This window comes from Malania oleifera, chromosome 2 (assembly GCF_029873635.1).
Source record: "Malania oleifera isolate guangnan ecotype guangnan chromosome 2, ASM2987363v1, whole genome shotgun sequence".
NCBI classification, from domain to species: domain Eukaryota; kingdom Viridiplantae; phylum Streptophyta; class Magnoliopsida; order Santalales; family Ximeniaceae; genus Malania; species Malania oleifera.
The window spans coordinates 150,367,785-150,390,086 of record NC_080418.1 but is presented as its reverse complement, the minus strand read 5'-3'; the positions used below and the strand labels follow the sequence as shown (position 1 = coordinate 150,390,086).

Here is a 22,302-nt window from a genome sequence, read left to right as displayed (position 1 = left end):
AAAGGCGGTGGCAAACTTGTAATATTGTAGAACTTTTGGTCAATAGTCATTTGACTCTTCTATTTCTCCCCCACATTCGCAGCTCTTTCTCTCATGTTCTGCCAGTCTCCTTGATGCTCTATATATACGCCTCTTGTAGGATTTGTATTATGGAATAAAATTATAGTTTTTTAATCAGGAATCCACTGTATTGAAGGCAACAAAGGAGCCCTTGTACAATGAGAACTAAAAAACAACTGAAAGTCCAAAATTTACTTTTATGTTCCAGCTAAAAGAGAGCACACAAAAATGTTTTTTTGTCTAAATGTTTCCTGCTCCTAAAAAATGTATCTATAAGATTCTAGAATATTTTTAATTAGAGAACTAATACTTTAGTTTATATAGATTTCTAGAATTAGTTTTCTTATTCCTCAAGCATTGTAAGCGTATAAAAGACCCTCTATCTGCTAATTTTATTCAGAGTAGAACTACATTTAGTTTGTGTTGTACGTTGGTCCTGCTTGAAGGAGCTGACTTCACTGTTGAGAATTCTTTATTTTGTGTGCATTATTTGATACCAAGTGGTACCACCAAGGCTACAGTACATGGAGCCTACTGAACCATTAATACGATAACCGCAAGCCATGGTGAAGACCAATCTGATTTGGAGACTGTTCATCCATGCTAGTGTAATGATTGGGCTCTTAAAGCCAATTTTCTATTTTCCCTTGTACCATTAATGTATGGAACTGATATGTTAACCTATTTTTCATGGCTTATGCAGTTATGCTTTTTTTTCATTTATCACTTAATATCTTAAATAGAGATTTGTGTTAACCCTAATATTATCATTTGTGGAGCTAGGGATTTAATAGATGTGGTTTGTCTGTATCTTTACTTTGGGCCAGAATTGGGTTTTGGCACCTGTTTGACCTTTTCAACCGGTTGCTTTGAGGGCATTTGTGTTTCTGATCTACAGTGATCAATAGGCTACTTTTATGGAACATGACTTTCTTTCTTTTGTTATTGTAATTTGTTGTCTTTTGGAAGATGTCTAATCCTCGGCTTTATATATTTTTCTCTTAATGAAATTTCTTTTTCCATCTTAAATTATTTTTTTATTTTTTTATTTTTTTATGGAGCTCAATGTACAACATATGCACTTTGGACAGCAAACTGGTTATACTTTTGCATTCTGTAAATTGAGCATTGCTAATGTTGCTGCCTTTATTTTTGGGGTTGGGGCGCAGCTCGGGCCAAATTCAGTAAGGTTGTATCTAATCCTTGCCAATGTTTAAATTCATTCCGATTGCTACTCCTATGCTCAACTTAATGAAGTTGCTTGATATCTTGCAACAATAGCTGCCTGCGCTTTTGATCATTTTAGGTGGCTTTTTTTTCGCCCTTACAAGATCACAAATATCTATTGAAATTAACATTGCAGCATCAAGGAACCATAGGATCTTTGTTATACTGGACCAGGGACTTATGATTGCATTTTTATGGTCAGCATGTTACCTCAAGATGCTAAATAAATGTTACTCTGTTTGTATAATCCTTCTAGGGTGAGTGGGTCCCTGTTGTTGTGGATGATTGGATTCCTTGTGAATCCCCTGGTAAACCAGCATTTGCTACAAGTAGGAAGGGAAGTGAACTATGGGTCTCTATATTGGAGAAGGCATATGCTAAACTGCATGGCTCTTATGAAGCATTAGAAGGTGGGCTTGTCCAGGATGCTCTGGTGGACCTCACTGGAGGGGCTGGTGAAGAAATTGACATGAGAAGCACACAGGCACAGATAGATCTTGCAAGTGGAAGGCTATGGTCTCAATTGTTGCGCTTCAAGCAAGAGGGATTTCTACTTGGTGCTGGGAGCCCTTCAGGTTCTGACGTGCACATATCCTCTAGCGGCATTGTGCAAGGGCATGCATACTCATTATTGCAGGTGCATTGAAATTCCAACTCTGATCTCATTACTCCTTTCACATATCAAAAACAGAGATTTTTACTTAAGGTATTGCTCCTTAAATTTTATTCAGGTAAGAGAGGTAGATGGTCACAAGCTTGTCCAAATTAGAAATCCATGGGCAAATGAAGTTGAGTGGAATGGCCCTTGGTCTGATTCATCATCTGAATGGACTGATAGGATGAAGCACAAGCTCAAGCATGTTCCTCAGGTACTTGCTCTGCTTCTGTGCACCTCATGTCGAGGACATTTTGCTTCATAATGTCCACTGTTTGGTCCGTGAGCATTTTCAGATTATTGCATTCATTACTTCTAATAAAATCTTGACATCATGTACCTGATCATGCATTTTCTGAACAGTCAAAAGATGGTATATTCTGGATGTCTTGGCAAGACTTTCAGATTCATTTTAGATCAATCTATGTTTGCCGAATCTATCCCCCAGAGATGCATTATTCTGTTCATGGGCAATGGCGAGGTTACAGTGCTGGTGGCTGCCAAGATTATGATACATGGAATCAAAATCCACAGTTTCGGATGAGGGCGACTGGGCCAGATGCTTCTGTTCCAATTCATGTTTTCATCACCCTAACTCAGGTATACTTGGTGCCTATCTTTTATGGCATATTTGTAAATATGCAAGGCTTACTCTTGTTTATTGCATTCATAATAAGCTCATCTAATCCCATATTTATCTAGGGTGTGAGCTTCTCAAGAACAACAGCCGGTTTCAGGAATTACCAATCTAGTCATGATTCAATGATGTTTTATATTGGGATGAGGATACTCAAAACTCGTGGCCGTCGTGCTGCTTACAACATTTACCTACATGAATCAGTTGGTGGGACAGATTATGTCAATTCCCGAGAAATATCATGTGAAATGGTCTTGGAGCCTGATCCAAAGGGTTACACTATTGTGCCTACAACTATCCACCCAGGGGAAGAAGCACCATTTGTTCTTTCTGTTTTCACCAAGGCATCAATATCGCTGGAGGCTTTATAGCACATAGTAATGATGGTTCAGTTGGTTGATTTTGTTATCCTTTGGCTTGAAAGAAGGTCTAAAGGTTTTCGAATTGCTTGGGTTCTCCATGGATCATCAATCCTGCAGGCAGATTTGTTGGACAGCAAAATGGTGCACATAATGACCTGGTAATCTTCTCAGTTCTACTATTAAATTATCCCGCATACCAGCACTCAACTATTTATATTTGTCTTCCCTTTTGCATTTGTTTCCCAATGTTGCCAGTAATATGCTAGGGCTGAACAGTTTTTAAAAAAATACAAAATGAAAAAGAAAGTAAAAAGGCTAAGAATGGAAAAAGAAAAAGGGAAAAAAGAAGAGATATTTTATTATAGAGGAAAGAATGTACAAAGAGGAGAACAAGACATCATCCTTAGGAAAAAAGATAAATAAAAAAAAATAATCAAAATAGAACCGCCTTCCGATCTGAAGAAGGCACCCCCTTCAAAACAGCCTTCTGCGAAAGACAGAGAAGCCAAGTGCTGAATCCTTTCCTATAGCAAAGTACCTGAATTCTTCTTCCCTGAGAAAATACAGCATCCTCTCTATCCCCAAAACTGCAAGGATCTCACGAGTCCACAAAACGAAACCATCTACTTATTTCCAAATCCTATAAAGAGACACATAATAAATCTTCCACCAAACCCAATTCTCCATAAAGACACCGAACAACTTATTCCAAATCCCTACATTTTCTTAAAGATGAAGTACTCTACTCCATCCCATAACAACTAGGAAGGCATGATTTTATCTTTGAAAATCCTAGCATTCCTCTCCCTCTGCAGGATTTAAAAAATAGTGTACCAGGCACAACGACAACAAAAGTTTACCTTTCTTACTTCTACTTAACCACCAAAACTTCACCAGCATAAAGTCATCCACTGCTCGCGGAATCACCACACTTCACAAAGCTGCCTACCCAACTAACAGTGCAAGGAAAGGTACTTATTTGTGTCATTATTTTGCAGGAACTACTGATTGCTTTATTAGGCCTCCTTACATAAGTCATTAGGATTAATCCTACTTAGAACCAAACTCACATAAATGCCTTGATCTTAGAAGGAACCTTAGCTTAACAAATTACACTCTGCATAGGGAAGCATCAGTAAGGCAATAGAAGGGACTTACAAGATAAAAAATCTACCCCGTGCCAACTATGAGTTTCACACCTTGAATGACTGATGAAAGATTCCGACACTAAATAAATTGAAAAGTTCAAAAGCTTCTCTTTTATTAAGATTTTGAATGAAGACCCCTCCAAAAAGTAAAAAATGATTGCACCATTGTGCAAGGATCAAGGCACCAAAACTACCAAAGTAACTTCACCATCAAGGGATCTGCCTAGAAGAGAATACCACAATGTTAGCAACCATGAAAGGGAAAAACAAGTGAGGTATTTCACAGACAAACTTCTAGCTTGCATGAGTAGCAATTTCATAGGCATTCCACCCATTATGATGAATATCATACTCAATTCTTAGTATCCTTATGCCAAAGGGAGTTTGTTTATCATGAAAACCTCCATAATCATTTTTCCATGAGAAAGATGTTTTCAGATGCCAAATTCCAAAAAACCAAGTCCCAAACTCTCTCTTCTTATTTATGCCCCCTCACTGTATCCTAACTCACAAGGTGATCTCTCTTACTATCACCCTAAGCAACAAAATACTTCTCTTATGCCTCTTCAATCTCTCGACTACACTAATGGGCTGAGAGAGAGAGAGAGAGAGAGAGAGAGAGAGAGAGAGAGAATAAATAGGGATACTCCAAAGATAAGCACCAATGAGAGTGAAAACCACTAATCCCAAAAGGACATGGCTCTAAGATTTACTCCTAAGGTGGCATTTGGTTCACATCCACCAGGATTCATGCAAATATGATGCCCCATTCCCACGTTTGTTCTGACCTGGGACATGACATGGCAATAATTTCACATTTCCTGGAAATGAGGATTCTCACAAAAACATAAGATCCCTTTCCCATGCTCAACCACAAGTGCGTTACATTTACCATAGGCATCCTATTTTTTTTTGGAACCAAGTTGTTCCCATTGTTTTGGCTCATCGGCCCTAACTACACCCTATATAAATGTTATGTATAATAATAAATTATTATAATATTAAAAGTAGTAGAGGTATTAAGGTGGGTGAAGAGGAGGTAGTGTCTCATTTGTAGTTTGCAGATAATATCATTATATTCTTTGATTACCATGTTGAATTTTTTTTTAACTTTCTCACTATATGTAAAATTTTTAAAGCCTCCTATCATAATTATCTAAGAAAAGTTGGTGTTGGGCCCATTGATTTTAGTCCTAAGAGGATTTTGGAGATGACCTTCCTGGCTGGGTATGGTGCTTTAGAGTGACTTTTGATCTATTTAGGAGTTATGTTGGATGGAAAGCCTCATTCATTGGCTTTGGGGAATAGTGGTATCTAAGGCCGCAAAATAGTTGGATGGTTGGAAAGGAGAGGATTATGGGGGATTTTCTCTAGTTAGGTGTAGGGGAGAAGAGAGATAATTTGGTTAGGTGAGTGGTGGTGTGTACATATAAGGAAGAAGGTGGGTTGAATCTTGGTAATTTGGTGTCTAAAAACACTTATCTGGTGGCTAAATGGTTGGAGGTTCCTTTGGGAGGTGAATTTTCTTTGGCACATAGTAATAAAAATGTAAATTTTGGCTTGGAAAATAATGAGTGGGATGCTAATTGTTAGAAGCTCTTTTCAAGGTCCTTAGAGATGCATTTCTCAAGTTTATCCTTGTTTTTTAAGACAATTTTTCATTTTGGAAGAGGTAATCATATTAGGTTTTGGGGAAAAAAAAAATTTCTTGGGTTTATTTGGTTGGAGGGGGGGCATTATCTTATTCCTTTTCCTTGCAATATTGTCTTTCTTACTATCGAGAGGGATGCTTTTTCTTGAGACTTTCATTTTACATGGGATTATGATAGCTAACTCTATCAAAAAGGTAGCAAAAGAGAATTTAGGTGAATCAAGGGAAAATTTCTCAAATAGTAAAGAAAGTTGGTGGTAGGATGAAGATGTCTAAAAAGTCGTAAAGACAAAAAGAATTTTTCTATAAAACGTGACAAAAATGTAGAAACATGGATAGCTTTGAAAAATATAAAGAGACAAGAAAAGATGCAAAAAAGGTCACTAGTGAAGCTAAACATAGATTATTTAATAATTTGTATGATAGATTAGAGACAAAAGAAGGGGAAAGATGTATATTTAAACTTGCAAGAGCTAGAGAAAAAAGAGTAAGGACTTAGGTAAGGTAAAATGTATAAAAAGTAAGGATAATATTGTTTTGGTTAAAGAAGATGACATAAAAGAAAGATGTTGAAATTACTAAAGTAAAATGTTTAATGAAAACCAAATAGAAAGCTTAAACTTAGAATTGACAAATGAAAAAAAGACTAAAAATATGAGATTTATTTGCAAAATTAGAGTTAATGAAGTTAAGTTTGCACTAAAAAAGTTGAAAAATAGAAAAGCTATAGGATCAGATAACATCATAATTGAATTTTGGAAATACTTAGATGATAATGGAATTATATGGTTGACTAATTTATTTAACACAATTATAAAAACTAAGAAAATGTCAGATGAATGGAGGAAAAGCATTTTAATACCTATATTCAAAAATAAAGGAGATATTCAAAATTGTAATAGCTATCATGAAATTAAATTTATGAGTCATACAATGAAATTTTGGGAAGGAGTAATTGAACAAATATTAAAGCTAGAAACGAAGGTCTCAGAAAATCAATTTGGCTTTATGCCTAGGAGATCTACTATAGAAGCTATGTATCTTTTAAAAATATTAATGGAAAAGTTTAGGGAAAAGAAGAGGGACTTGCATATGGTATTTATTGACTTAGAGAAAGCATTTGATAGTCCTAGGGAAGCTCTATGGTGGGTTTAAAAAAAAAAAAGGTGTATGTAGTAGGTATATTGATGTCATTAAAGATATGTACGATGGAGTAATGACTAGTGTAAGGACTAGAGATGGGGAGACTCGAAAATTTCCAATCACCATAGGTGTATATCAAGGATCTGCTCTGAGCCCTTATCTTTTTGCTTTAGTGATGGATCAATTGGCTAAGAGTATCCAAAATGAGGATTCATGGTGTATGTTGTTTGCAGATGATACTGTATTGATTGATGAAACTAGGGGCGGAGTAGAGGTTAAGTTAGAATTATGGAGAGAAGTTTTGGAATTTAGAGGCTTTAGGATAAGTAGAAATAAGATAAAATATATGAAATGTAATTTCTGTAATAGTAGGATGAATATTGGAGACAAAGTTAAACTTGATGATGAAGAAATAAATAGCACTTGTAGATTTTGATACCTTGGATCTATTGTGCAAGCTTAAGGGGAAATTGAAGAGAATGTAATGCGTAAAGTTAAAGCAGGTTAGGTAAAATGTAAAAGTTCAAGTGTGCTTTGTGATCGTAGAATACCCTTAAAATTAAAAGGGAAGTTTTATAGGACGGCTATAAGACCAGCTATGCTATATGGATCAGAATATTGGACGACGAAAAAACAGAACATCCAAAAAGTAAAAGTGACCGAGATGAGAATGCTTAGATGGATGAGTGGTATATCACTGAAATATAAATTAATAAATGAACATATTCGTGGTTAGTTAAGTATATCTCCTATAGAAGATAAGATAAGGGAGGGACGCCTTAGATGGTTTGAGCACTTGCAACGTAGGCCACATAGTGTACTAGCGAAGAAAAGTGAGTCAGTTACTATGAGGGGTTGTAGAAGGGGTAGAAGGGGTAAACCTAAAATAACTTGGAATGAGATAGTGAGTAAAGATTTAATGGCTCTGAATTTATCAAAAGAAATGATACATCTTCGTATAAATTGGCGGAAAATGATTCATATAGCCAACCCCCTCTAGTGGGACTTAAGGCTTGGTTTTGTTGTATTATTATAATAGAGAGGTGGAGGAGCTATCTTCTTTATTCATTTTACCGGAGAGTTGTCAGTTCTCCAGCTGCGATGGTAAGAGTTTTGTCTTTGAGCATTTCAAGGAAAAGATTTTTATGAAGATTGATGAGTTCCTTCTAAGATAGAGGCTTTTGTTTTGTTGATGGCTCTTAATAGGTTTAACACCAACAACCTGCTACAGGAGTAGGAGGCCCTCTAAAGTTCTGTCACGAGATGTGTCTTGTGTATCGAAACAGTTTGGAGGATGTGATTTACTTGTTTATTCATTGTTCTTTTGCTTGGAATTTGTGGAGTTCTCATTTTTGGGTGCTTGGTGAAATGTGGGGATTTGCCCCATATTAGTGGAAGATCTGTCAATTATTGCTTTTCCTGGTATTGGGAAAGGGAAGGATGCTAAAAGGTTTTGGAGATGTGCTGTGGGACTCATATGGGACAGGATTCGTTACTTAAGCTTCTCTTTGGGCTTATAGTGCTGACTGTTTTAAGGGGTGCTGTTTTCAAGGTAACATCAAAGATTGGAGTGCTTTAGTAAGATGATGTGATTTTATTTTCTATTTTCTTTTGTTAGATTTTTGCTCTTTTCACCTGCTTTATAATAAAGTTTATTTTTCTATCAACATCATCGTCATCATCATTATCATTATATTCATCATAATAATAATATTATTATTGTTGTTGACACCCCAATTTTAACCAGACCCTCCTAAAAGACCCTGTGTAAAAAAGTTTGACTTTAAGTCCGATCGAGCACTAATTGTTCTATTTCAAATCAAAGTCCCGGTTTGTTTTCAATTGAGTCCTTTCCAAAATTAGAGTCCCGTTTTGACGTCCCAGTCATAGAGTCTTCCTATTTCAAGTTTGAGTCCTATTAATCCAGGAAAATGTTGAGTCCTTTTAATTTCTATTTCAAAATGAGTTTTCTTTTCTAACTTTAGCGAATGTCCCGTTATTTCAAAGTCAATCCCTTTTAGGACAGGTTTTGTGAAGTAAGTCCTTGGTTTTTTGAAAAAAAATCAAGCCCTTTTAATTTTAAAATCGAGTTCTTCTAATTTGATTTCCCTTAAATTACAAAATTGAGTTCCTTGTCTCTTTTTATTTGGAAATTGAGTTCGTTTTAATCTTTAGTTTGAGTCTTAATTTTTTATTTCAATTTGAGTCTTTCAACTGGGTCTTTTAATTTTAATTTTAAAAGGGTGTTTTATTGAGTCTTTGTTTTAAGTACAGACCCTTTGTTATTTTCTGAGAGCTTAAGGTCACGTTGTTATTACCAAGTGTCTTTTAGGAAAGTTTGGTCAACTTTGGTGCAGAAATTTTAGTCCAAATTAAATAAAAAATGCACCATGTTACATATTTTATTAAGGGGCACGTGCCCGAATAGTAAGAGGTACAAAGTGACATTGCAGAGATTCAGGAAATAAAAAATAATACAAAAAATACAGAAAGACAAAATACCAAAATACAGGAAATGCACAATACAGGGAAATAAGAATGTTACATGTGACAAACTACTGTTGCAGGGAAAAGGGTACAGGGGTACATCCTTTGCACACACAAATGTGTGCATGCAAATGTTGCAGTACAAAGAAAAGGCAGGGGTACATCATAATACAGGAGATACATAAAGATTTTTACAAAAAATAGAGAAAAGAAAAAGCCCTCCAATCCCTGCCTGCCAGCTGGACCTCCCGTGTTCACCTGCGCACAAAAAGGAGATAACACATCAGCAAATTAAATTCAGAAAAGTGCAAAATCACATGTGCCTAAAAGGAATAAAAAGTTGTTAAGAAAGAATTATTCCCTGACATTGGGTTAAGGGGAAATTCTATTGGAAGAAGCCACGCTGGAAAGTTTTGGCACCAATTAGACCTCGAGTCTCCCTATAAATAAGGAGGCTTGCACTGTAGCAGGGGACAATTACAGGGCATTAGAAAACCTCTGTTGAAATTAAGAGAAAAAGGGAGAAAGCAGAAATCGAGAGGGGATCAGATAATTGCTGAAACACTTTGCAGAAATTGAGAGAGCAGAGAGGAGCTTTGCACTACACAGTGCAGAGAGCAGAGAGAAGCTCTGCATTACAGAAGCAGAGAATTGATTCACGCTCAGACAGAGAAGCCAAGTGGATTGCAGAAAACTCATCACACCAGAACAAACATTCAGACAGATGCAAGGGAAAGAGGAGGAAGACCGAAGGAGAAAGAGAAAGAAGGGTAAGAGTCTAAGTGCGTATTTCTTGAATTGTTCAGTTCATGTGATAGTGGTATGTGTGTGAGCATGAATGCAGGTGTTCACCCCAAGCCTCAGGTTCCAGCTTGAACCTGAGATGGCTTTAAATTAGACCAGTCCCAACCTCCCAGACCCGAATCCTAATTCGGGTTCAAACCCGTTTTGAGGAACCACCCAAACTTCTAACCTGAATCAAGGTTCATACCTTCTGATCCGAATCAAACCCACAACCCGAGGCCCATCCATTTTAATCCAGCCCATTGTTTTAAAAGTGAACCCGGCCCGTTTGAAAATTTTAATTTGAGCCCGTTTTAAAATTTCACCTTGGGCCTGGTTTTGGAAAATTACCCGAAGCCCATCAATTTTTTTTAAGGGACCTGAGGCCTAGTTTTGATTTTAAAAGTAAAGGCCCAGTTTCCAAGCTTTAAACCCTCAGGCCCATTAAAACAGTTTTAACTTGGCCCCGTTTTAAATGAAAGTTGCGAGGCCCAACTATCAAATTTTGAAACCCACCTTCAGGCCCGGTTTGAGTTTTTAAATGAAAGCCCGTTTTGAAGTTCTCCGAAGCCCGCTTGTTTTTAAAAAAATTAACCGGGCCTGCCTTTTAAAACTGATCCCAAGCCCATTTAACCCTGAGCCCCTTTGAACCCGAAGCCCATCTGAAAGCTTACCCCAAGCCCATTTAACCCTGAGCCCCTTTGAACCCGAAGCCCACCTAACCTTTTAACACAGAGCCCATTTATCTTTTTAAAAACCCCAAAGCCCATGTCTTTTTTTTAAAACCCCAGGCCCATAAAAATCTTTTAACCCACAGCCCGTTTTTAAAAATCATAATATTTGGATCATATACCAGCCAACCACAAGTAGAAATAAAAATCAAGATGAAAAAGAGGAAGAAAAAAACTTATCTGCTAGTATCTTCGAGAGACGAACAGACCTCCTCGAATCCCACGTCGAGTGTCGCTATAGCTGGATACTCCACCGTCGAGTGGGGGTCTCACCATTTCCAAGGCGAGCATGGTCTTCAGCTTTTCAGAAAACTGAAATGAGAGCCAAAAGGGTTTTAGTTTTTTTTGCTTGAACTCGGCTTAGGGTTTATTTTTGAAAAAGGGAAGGTGGGTTCAGCAAACCAAAGCTTTGAGGAGTTCAAGATTTGAAACCCTAGGGTTTCAGATCATTCAAGAGTCTACAAGGGGAACAATGAGCTGAAGTTTCAAGGTTTCGAAAACATAGAATAGAGAGCGAAAGATGATAAGGTTAGGAGATTGAAAAGAAAGATCGAGTGAAAGGGAAGGGCGACAGCTAGGGCTTTGAGATCTGATTTTCGTTTGCAAGAAGAGAGGAGACAAGAGGGAGTCGAACCAGAAACCCTAGGGTTTGTGTTCGCACAAGAAAGACGGAGAGAGAGAGTAGAGAGAGTGCTCGGGAGAGAAAGGGATGCAAAAATGAAAGAGACACAAAAAAATGTGGTTTAAGTATCACAAGCCTCAGAACAATAGGATTTGAACACGTGGCACTCCCTTGACCATTCGATCAGCAACTCACGCATTCCTCCCAGTGCCGTGTTATTCGGGTTTGTTGCTCACGCTCTAGACAAAGCCACGTAGGCAATTCGTGTGCACCCAATTGACAACCGCACGATCCAAGCATCTCTGCACGGCTGAGATTTGGCCATGTCATCCATACGGACACGCCTCACCTTCACTGTTGGATCTCCACCCACCATCAATGGCTGTGATAGCGCCTAGTCAAACGTCCGCATCACTTGTCTGCTCTTCCAACCGATCGAGGACACCTGGCACCCCCACCTTCACCGTACTCGGTGCCCTCCTGTTGACTGTCTGATCTCTGCAGCACGTCAACTACCACGATCACAACAAAACTAGATGTCCTTTCAATGTCCGCTTCCTCCACCTGATCGCTGACACGTGGAGTCTTGCGTGCCTTTCGTTCAAGCACCTCACGTGGCCTCTCTGATTCCGCCCGATCATCTCCTCCCACTGACGGCTTGGATCAAGCCACGTCACCCACGTGCATCCACCAGTCAAACACTGACGCGTGGCAATGGTCTTGACCAGACCATAAACATGTTAGACTCCTTTTGACCGGTTCTTCCCCGAACTGATTTGGGTCCACTGAACCAGTCTTGTACCGGTTCTTGTGAGTTTTTTGTATTTCAAATGGTTTTAAAATTCACCAAAAATATATATAAATCATAAAAAATTCAGAAAAATCACAAAAAATTCAGAAAAATAAAGGGAAATTTTCAAAAATATTTTCATACTTAACTTTCATGATTTTGCCTTAATTACCTTTTTGTTATTTAATTAACATTTGGGAAAAATGTGAAAAATCACAAAAAAATTTGGAAAATTAGAGAAAAATTAGAAAAAAAACATTTTTGAAATCTAGAAAATTATTTTGCAATCTTTTCATCTTGAATGAGTTCCAAAACCTCCTGGAATATTATTTTCATACTTAGAAAAACCCTTTAATTTTCAAAAATCCCAGGAGTTTATTTTTGTAACATATTTTCTTGATTTTTCGATCCCGATGATTGCAAAAGGGCATGAGCTCTTCAGAGTGTTGTATTGCCCTAGTTTTGAGGGAATACTTATATTGTATTTACATTATGCATTTCTTTGTAATTTTTGAAAGGGAGTAATTTCCAAAGGCTTATTAAATTTAATTTGTGGGATAATTTTCTATTAATCAAGTACCGTTCGTAAGAACGGTCGTGTAAGAGGTGCTCATACCTTCTCCTCGCATAACCAAGCTCCCGATTTCATCTGGTAATGCAGGCTGAGTCTACCCTTAATTGGGTAGCAATCAAGTATTCTAATCACACTCTAAAAGGTTAGTGGCGACTATTACACCATGTTTTGCACGAAAATATTTTTAAAAATTGCCCCTTGTAATAGAAATTGGAACTGATGGTGCTATTTTGTTATAATTGTCAATAGTATATTGTATTATTAGTTTTATGCTTTTTGTTGTTATATTCATAAATTGGCTTAATAATGCACTTCATAAAAATGTAAAGCAATATTCTATTATGTATAATGCAGTATTAATATATATAAAATATGAATGTAATTGATTTTGATATCAAGTAATATTATATTACTATAATATATAATACAATAATATAATATTGTAATAAATATTAAACTAAATATCTTCATATAGCATAAAAATATAGACCAAGGGCATTTTTGTAATCTTGTTGAAAAGCTTGACGTGATTTTTATATTGAACCAAACACAGATCATGGACATTCCTGGCCTATGATGTGAAGCAAACAAAAAATTCCCATGCCATGGTTTCACAGGCTGAACACATCACAGTTCACGCCTATAAAGGGTTATTAACACCTTCACAAGAATCACAGAGTAAACTATAAAGCAACACAATTCATTATTTAATATTAACACCTTTGGAGGCAACATGTGTTTATTAGGGGAGATAAAGTAGGCCAAACACATTTACAAAAGCTAGTGAGTTGTACAATGACACATGAACATATTCTCCCTCCCCTGCAAAAGGACTTTCTACTCTATTCTAACTCTGACACCAGGAAAAACCAAATTGACCGAGGAGTCATACTCCCATTCTGCACTTAATGCCATTTTCTTATTCAAAGAATGAAGACCTACACTACTATTTACACGATGTTTCCCAACCCATGTACACTAGACTCGCAAGTAAGCATAATGCCCTGAACAAACTTAGCTTGAGAAACATGGGCACCCCATTTTAAGGAATAGGATTGATAGGAATGTCACTCCAAGCATCTTAAGGAAGGCTGTAAAAAAAAATTCACCCAGCTAGAGAGAGACTAAAGCTCCTCAAACACACATTTATCCACATTAATCCCAATCACACTCTCTTAGACTTTGATCTTCAAACCCAGAATTTTCTCAAATTTTTTTAGTAGAGCAATAGCATTTTGAGAAATTTAGTGACATTATACTTCAAAAAGAAAATTGTTGAGACACTTCTATATGTTCCTACCTATCATGAGCCTATCTATCAAACCTAACTCTTGAAAGCAACCTTATCATTAATCCACGATCCACCTTCAAATGATATTCTAATCGTACTGTTAGTTAGAATGTTGTTGTACACGACATGTAATGACAATAATTTTAATTGCTTTTTTCCAGGGAAAAAAAAGGAAGAAAAAAAAAAAAAGTGACTTCTTTAGTTCTTTATAATGAAAGAGAAGCAAATTCATGTTTAGTCAAGTTATAGAAAGGTGAAAAGAGAAAAAAAAAAAACTGCAAAAGATCTGTAGCCATTGGTTAAGTTGATGATCTACTCCTCACATTTCAGGTGCATACAATTCACAGCTGTATAATTTTTTTATTCTTGCTGATAAAATGGTCCTGCATCATGTGTTGAATCGAAGAAGCTGGTTGTACCTAAATTGCCAGCTTTAGGGGGACTGACTCAGTAAACAGGAAGATAATCTGTTGAAGCTTTCTTACACAATATTGAATAGTTGAAATAAATTTATTTTTTAAAATTTATTTCATGGCTTGCTGTTACCAAAATTGCAAGTATATCCCAAATATATCCCAAAAATAATTGCTTTAATTTGAGATGGTTCCCTTGCACTTCCATGTCTGCAAATAAGATGGTATATTCCTAAAGCTTTTCTAATTTTGGTTGGACTAGTTAATCAGTGGAGTTGGACCATTTTCCTTGCTGCATTTCCATTTTTCCACGCAATGGATTTTATCTGGGTGTTGAGCCACAGACACTTTATGCTTGTGCACAACTCTGACATTCTCCTTGGCAGAAAACCATAAATTTGGTGCCTTACATTATAAATATCCATGGATAAAGTTTTGTTTGCTCTCAACATAAATCGCACACATTAAATTTCTTTCTTTCTTTATAGATACTAGCTTGTCATTTAATTGATCATTTGAATACACTGTGCTTGATAGTTTACTTTGAATTTGTGCCACTTTAATATGTTGGGCAGCAGAAATTCCCATCTATGGATGTTTATCAATGAATTGATGCTGAATCCCTTGTCTTTTTAACTGCTAGAGAAAATTGCGCCTCTTATAAGACTGGTTTAACTTCTGACAGGTTGAATATGATGTGGTTCTGATTTCTGCTGTGAGGATGAGCTCTAGGTTGGTAACATTGGTTGGTGCAACTCTGCTTTCTGATGCTCCTACTGGCTCACATCAAGGAATATCCCATATTCCTGCATGAGAAGGAATGGGCCTTCACCTAGACATGATGGGAGTGACATTGGAATTGGGATGTTCTACACATTTGGTTCGTACGAATAGAATGGAACCGAAGGGAATGGAATCAAATTTATCACTTGATTTTGTCATATTTTTCATTCAAATTTCTATTTCATTCCTTTCCTACTCCTATTCCATCTGCAAACCAAACATGATGTTAGAGGCTCTTTCAACCCTGTTTCCTTTGATCACTTTCGTCTGCAAAGGTCATAGAGGGTTCTCGGAGGTTGATCTGTATATGAGTAGGTGTTGTAAGGATATGACCATGTAAATGAGAGAAAGAAATGAGAGGGGGAAAAGAATGTCGAAAAGAAACAGAAAAATAACTATATATCCCTTGTTCAAATCTCAAGGGTTATACAGGACAGCATCGTGGCTGGAAAAGGAAAAGTTGTATAGTTTTCCGCTGCAGTTTTGAAGTCCCTTGATAAGAAACAGTCTCTGTAAATGAGTTCCTTTTTGCAATACAATCTCCATTTATTTAGTCTATCAACTTTTCTGTTGTGTTTTTTATAATTTCATTCTTAGAGAAGGCTGTGTTGGTTTTGGTAAAAATGAGGAAATGATTTCTTAACCTATAAATTTACTCAAGTACGCCTAACATGTTGCCCGCTAGGGGAAAAATAATCACAGCAGTAGTAGAGAAGCTTGGGTTCCACTTGGCTACAATGGACATTATTATTGCAAATTGTGGAATCTATACAAAATAAAATGGGAATTCCCCTGTTCTGCAGGTTGTTAAGTTTCATAATCTACAGTTTATTTTATGATTGAGATTTTTTGCACAGATTCTATAGTTTATATTATGTTTCAAAAAAAAAGTCCCCCCGTATCTCTCATGTTGCAGTTTCAGCAGTCTGCGTTTACATACATGAAAAGCTTCCAAGAGTTTGCCATTTAGTTTCATTTCTTTAGCATTATGGCATGGGATTGGATTGGATTAAGTAACATTACACGGTTTACATTTCCTATTTCCATTTGATCCGTCATTTGTAAAGAAATAGGATTAGGAAAAATTTTACCTTGTTATTTTTATGCCAACAAGTAGCGACCCTTGCCATCTAGTAGCTGTGGTGGGAAAGGGCGAACTCTAGCCCATGAAAATTGAAGATTCCTATCCTTAGTTTACTCAATTCTTAATTTGATACGAATCATATCTCAAGAGCTTAAGTTTTGCTTTTTTGAGCCCCTATAACTTCGAGAAAAGGCCAATTATTTTCACGTCGAGAAAAAGCGACGCGTGAATAAGTCTCACCATTTTTACTTGGAGAAAAAGTTGGAGCAGTATCAAAACAAAAAAGTACTACGCTAGTGCCAAAATCCTTTCTTTTTTTTTTTCCCACCCGAAAAATTAGTTAGACCAATTCCCAAAAATTGAAACAAAAGGAGTTCCCAAATGAAAAAACAGAAAAGAAAAATCCCTAAAAATGAGTTCAAACAATATAAACCCAAGTGGTGGAATTCAATTAGTAAACGCCAAACAGAAGATTTGGAAGTTGTAGCGAAGACAACCACCCTCGCCGCCATCATCATCAGACCATCATGACCTGGAACCTTGAATCAGCACAAGTTCTCCTCTTTACCCAAACAGAAAAAGTAGAAGTAGGAATCTTCTGCAAGTAGGGAAAAAAAATGAGGGCTCATCTTATTTCCAGAATGTAAAAATGGGAGAGCAAGCCTGTATTTACAAAGCCATCAAAGACAAAAGGAGGTGCAACACTATTTCCCTTGCATCATCATCTCACTTGTTTCTCTCTTGTCTCTCTCTCTCTATAATAAACCAACAAAAAATGAACCTTCTCGGCTGCCCCCCTCCCATGTCCTCTTTCTCTCCTCGCTACTCCGAATCGCTTTCCATGCTTCCCATTGCCTTCAATCCTCTGGGTCTCTGCATCACAATACCATTCAAAATTTTTAACAGATCTGAATCGCCGCCCATCCAACCAAATCTACAAAAAAAGAAATACCTTCTTGGAAGCCTTCTTCTCCCTCACTTCATACCTCTCTTGGCACAGATCCGATAGCCATGCTCCCGGACTTACCAACTGCACAACAAGCACACAAAATTGAAAACCAGATTTGCAGATCCGTCAACACTTTACCCATTTAAAAAAAAAAAAGAAACTTATTTTTTTCTGATTAGTATTTTTTCCCTTCTGGGCAAGAATGGGTAAACAACCAACCTTTCTTTGCATCAATTCAAAAACCCTAAAAGATTTTTAAAAAAATAAAACCCCCTTTTCCGTACTAATTTTTTCCTCTTCTGGGCTGAAAGAAGAAGAAGAAATTTACTCACAAGCAAGCTCCTTTGGATGAGTTTGGCTCTTTTCTTAGGCCTCTGAGGGAGTTTACACCCTTTCATGGCCATAAAATCTTCCTCCTTCTCCTTGCTAGACAAGGATATGAACAGCTTCGGCCAAACAAGTCCTCTGTCCTCTCCTCCATCCACCAACACCTTCCCACCGTTCTCATCCACTCCCACCGACCCTCTCGTCGTGTAGTACCGATCTTCCTTCTCCGGCGACGACGACTTCCGGTTCTCGCTACCACTCGTCCGATTCATCCCCGCTTCAGAATTCCTGTAACCGAACAAACAAACACAACCCAGAAGAAAAAAATTTAGCTGTTTTCCCTCAAAAAACACTTTGAGATCTAACAAAACCACATTGTTTAAGACGCCTGTTCTGTTCTGTTCTGTTCTATTCGGTCTCTGGAGTTTTAGTTTAAGCATTTTCCTTTCCTGGATTCTTTCCTTACTGCCTGTGACTAAGACAAACCCCAAAAAAATTAAACACTTTTCTCTAATAATTAATCCGTTTCATCTCCGAAGAACTCGAGATCCAAACCCCCCCCCCCCCAAAAAAAAGATCCAGTTTAAGATCCTCAGTTTCATTTCAGTTTCCTGCGTTCTCTCGGAAAAGACTGCATTTTTCCTGCAACCAAGGCATTTTCCCTGTGGCCAAACAAACACAACCCAGAAAAATTATCCTTTTCTCTGAAATCAAGTTCGGATCTAGTCAAAACCCACAGTAAGACACTCTGTTTTATTCAATTCCCCGAGTGTAATCGGGAGGGTTGGTATGTTCCTGTGGTTTTCCAGGGTTTATTTTTTCAATTACCTGTTTACGCGATGAGGTTGAGGAGAAGGAACTTTCTCGGCGGTGACGACGCGTCTATCGACGCGAGATGTGATTTTCTTCCTGATAACCCCGTCTGATTTGTTCGCGACGCCTTCGTCTTTGACCTTCATGCATCGAGGCCTCTTTCTGTTCCCCCACTGTAACAGGAAATCCGGTTCGGTTGCTTTGCTACCCCCTCTTTGACTCTTATCCATCACTTCTCTGCAACAACAAAACAGTAACAGATTGAAAAACCCACCCCAGTGCTTTCCCCAGAACCAAACGAAAACGGAAAGAAAATGCAAGAGACGGAGCAACAGATTGAAAACCCCATCGAAGTTTTCCTTTTTTCCTCCTGGAACCAAACAGAAATGGCAAGAAAATGCGAGAACAGGTGCGACAGATTGAAAACCCCATCTGGGCCCAAACGGAATCAGCAAGAGAAAGTGTGAAAAACATGAAATCAAAATGAGAGAACCCAGGAAAATGCCTCCGCCCAAAGGGTTGAAAACAGCCCCTCACCTCGAGATCTATACCAGAATCAGCAAATCCCAAAGAAGCACTCCCAAATCACCCTGCATTCAAGAGATAAACAATAAAGAATCAGTGTCAATCGGAACAAAAAACACGACACGAGAGAGAGAGAGAGAGAGAGAAGACTTACAAGGAGGAAACTCCATTACACTGAGATGAGGATGAAGACCTTTTCCTCCCAAACCAATTTCTTGAGAAAATAAGAGAAAACCCAAGGTCAAATCGCTCAAAATTTCTTGCTGGGTCAGTTCTATATGAGGCTTGAAAAATCAAAATCCTCAGTCTCTCTCTCTCTCTCTCTCTCTCGCAGTGGTTTCCTCTCTTGTGCTGCTGCTCCTGCGTTCACCCTATTTGGTTGGTCTCCTTACTGCTCTCATCCCATTTATTTATTTCAGAGACATTTGTTGGAGAAAATTGCAGATAAATATGGACCGTAGGATATGAAATGGAGGGTCAGATGAGCTTCCCTCCAACAGACCTCGTTGCTTCAACGCCGGAGGCTTCTGGCATCTCCGCTCCTATCGCACGTGACACCCACCATCTCCTCTCCTCTTCCCAACAACAAAGAAATCCACTCTGCATTGTGCCCTTGTTGGGCTTTCAGTTTTGTCCCAACCATTTTTTAAGTTTTAAACTTTCATTAAAAAATATGTTATTTTTAAATTGCTTAAAAATCAAAAATATATATGTAGAATGAAATATGAGTTTTCTTTTTTTATGTGGCTTTAATAATCACCAAAGAAATATCAAGCATTCATCTTAGTATCAATGCATTCTTTTTATTTTTTTGATATAATCAAATCTATAAAAAAAAAAACTTATATTTCATCATTATATGATCAAATCATCTTATTTTATTTAAAGTTGTAAAGTAATTGTGTCGTGTAATTATGTGATAGTATTTTGGTTTAATAAAACTTCTCTTGGTTTTATGATAATTTGTAGTACTTGTTTGTTGAGATTGAAAGTTTGTACGGAAAAAAATTTATATTATGTGGACTATAAATTATATGAAATAAATTTTTTCAACATTGAAAAACGTGTGAAGCCATGTGATACAGAGCATGCTCGAACGGCAGAAGAGACCCATGTGGTTCAAACAAATGTCAGTTGTCCGATGCATTTAAAAAATTAAGACAAAGTTCTAAAAATGAATTGCTTCTCGTGAATGGCTAAGAAATGCTCGTGACATATATACCCCATCTCAACTCTTTTTAATGTGTTTTAATAAAATTAAATACTAAGTACTAAACCAAGCTCTGAATATAACTATTATAAATCCTAAATCTAAGTATAGAATTATTTTAATTGTTTGATAACTAATGAATACATACATAAAATAGGATTTAAGAGATAAGGAGAAATGTTCCATCAACCATGATGAACTTTACATTTTTTCTTAAGAAGCAAAAACATCCAACAAGCCTTGAATAAACCTTGCATCGACCAAATATAGAAAATCCATGGTTTAGTCAAAGGTGATTCATCTCTAGTTTAACGAACTACCAAACAATGTGATTAAATCAATTTTGGACCATTAAGAGTTCATCATCTCTTTGAGAGCAATAAGTGCAAACAAATGGAACCCTAAAAGCCAAGTTTGTCAAGAGAAGGTAAGTTTTTTTTTACACCTCAACCATAATATTTTCTCTTCTTCCCAATTATCCCTTCAAGCATCAAGGTGTCTTTCTAAAGCATCATCTCTAATCACCTCCATTTCTTTTTTTTTATTAGTATCTCTTTAAACCAAAAATCTACATGATTCATAGATTTTGTTTGGGGATGGAAAGAAACAATTATAACACTCTATCATTCTCAATGTAATATTTAAGATTATTAAACTCCGAGGCTAGATCTTCTGATGCCTTGGAGAGCCCTCTAGTCCACCTTATCCCATGCTTATGCAAGTTCATCCATGAGATGTTGTGCTACCCTAGGAACAACTACAATTTTTGTAGAGATAAATGAGGGTCCTATCTTAGAATATGCAAATGCTCTTATCTCAAGGTAGAGACTACTTGGACCCCAGTGACCAAGGTGCCTTCACCACATCCTCACTTCCCCTAGTGAGTGAAATCATTTAAAAACCAGTTAAAGTTCCTTAATAACATCCCCAAACATTCATCAATAACATGGAATGGAATTCATGGTTGACAAGAAATTGAAGAAAAGGACATTCAAATTCAAAGAAATAGTTGACAAGATAAGCTCAAAATCATGGCCACTTCCTTGGAATGGAAGCCACTCTTCACGTCGAAGATAATCAAGAAACCCTCCCCTGAGGATTTAGAACGCCCCTTGTAAAGTCTGTAAAGAAAAACTACCAAGGTCGATTTTGCAATAAATACACGCCTAAAAAAGTTTTATCAGTTTTTTTTTTTTTTGCATGACAATGCTACTATATTTGCATGCCCTTCAAAGGACATGCCCAGCACTAATCCACTTATTATGATCAAAAAGTTTAATGCAAAACAAACTTACTAACTATTGAAGCCCAAACAAGACGAGGAAACCTTTGTCGCATATTACATTTGAACTAGAATATATGATGACCACAAGCTTTTGTCTAAGACACATTACCGCGAGGATAAGACCCACTTGAGCAACTGTTAGAGGATTAGTCTTACTCCTACAAAGAAGACAATTTTTACTCAAGGAGGAGAGGTTGAATTAGGCACACATAATGATTAAAAATGTTTCCATTAAGGGGGAGTGGTTAAAACTCACAAGTGATGGGGAGATTGTTAAGAACTCCACTTGTAAAATTATCACACATTGAAAAAATATAGTGAAAGAAGTGTGCTCATATACATGGTTGGGCCCAATACTCAATAAGTTTAGGCTTTTGGGTCAATTTAATGCTCACTCATCTGTATCAAGTCCACTCATGGATTTCTCCAAAGCTAATAATACACACTAAAAGGGATTAAAACTTATAAAAAAAAAAGAGCAAGGTAAAATTGGAAGAGGATATTGTACATGTCATGCCCCGAACCCGCAAATGAGTCCCAGGTGTGATTTTAGTAACCTAACTTGTCTTTCTATCATTTAAAACATACATAATAATATACTTAGTGAGGGTCCGACCCTGTGGGGTACACGTAAACCTTGTACACAATTACATATATGTCCATACACATCTAATAGGCAGCGAAAATGTTCTTTATGTACATACATCATACCATACCAGAGTCTATACATAGCTGGAAATATACATCCCTAA

General features: G+C 37.1%; 2 protein-coding genes across 3 annotated transcripts in view; one reads left to right on the top strand and one right to left on the bottom strand.

The window, feature by feature from the left end:
- The window catches only part of LOC131148908 (calpain-type cysteine protease DEK1), a 59,012-nt gene extending 43,093 nt beyond the window's left edge, over positions 1-15,919 (top strand). The window contains exons 29-33 of the mRNA XM_058098871.1: positions 1,544-1,924; positions 2,019-2,156; positions 2,306-2,542; positions 2,645-3,099; positions 15,260-15,919. Of these exons, the coding sequence (XP_057954854.1) occupies positions 1,544-1,924; positions 2,019-2,156; positions 2,306-2,542; positions 2,645-2,950 (1,062 nt within the window). The 3' untranslated portion in view covers positions 2,951-3,099; positions 15,260-15,919. The remainder of the gene's footprint in view (positions 1-1,543; positions 1,925-2,018; positions 2,157-2,305; positions 2,543-2,644; positions 3,100-15,259) is intronic.
- Positions 15,920-16,641: 722 nt separating this feature from the next.
- On the bottom strand, positions 16,642-19,673 carry LOC131148723 (uncharacterized). 2 transcript variants are annotated; one of them, XM_058098615.1, is made up of 7 exons: positions 19,210-19,654; positions 19,068-19,120; positions 18,546-18,767; positions 17,723-18,005; positions 17,394-17,471; positions 17,223-17,314; positions 16,642-17,039 (listed from the first exon to the last, which is right to left on the bottom strand). In XM_058098615.1, exons 3-6 carry the CDS (start codon positions 18,758-18,760, stop codon positions 17,264-17,266), a joined length of 627 nt encoding a protein of 208 aa, XP_057954598.1. In that variant the 5' UTR covers positions 18,761-18,767; positions 19,068-19,120; positions 19,210-19,654; the 3' UTR covers positions 16,642-17,039; positions 17,223-17,263. The 2 variants fall into 2 exon arrangements, with proteins under 2 accessions (XP_057954598.1, XP_057954599.1); XM_058098616.1 differs by lacking the exon at positions 16,642-17,039 and having other exon boundaries at positions 17,047-17,314; positions 19,210-19,673.
- Positions 19,674-22,302: the final 2,629 nt, after the last annotated feature.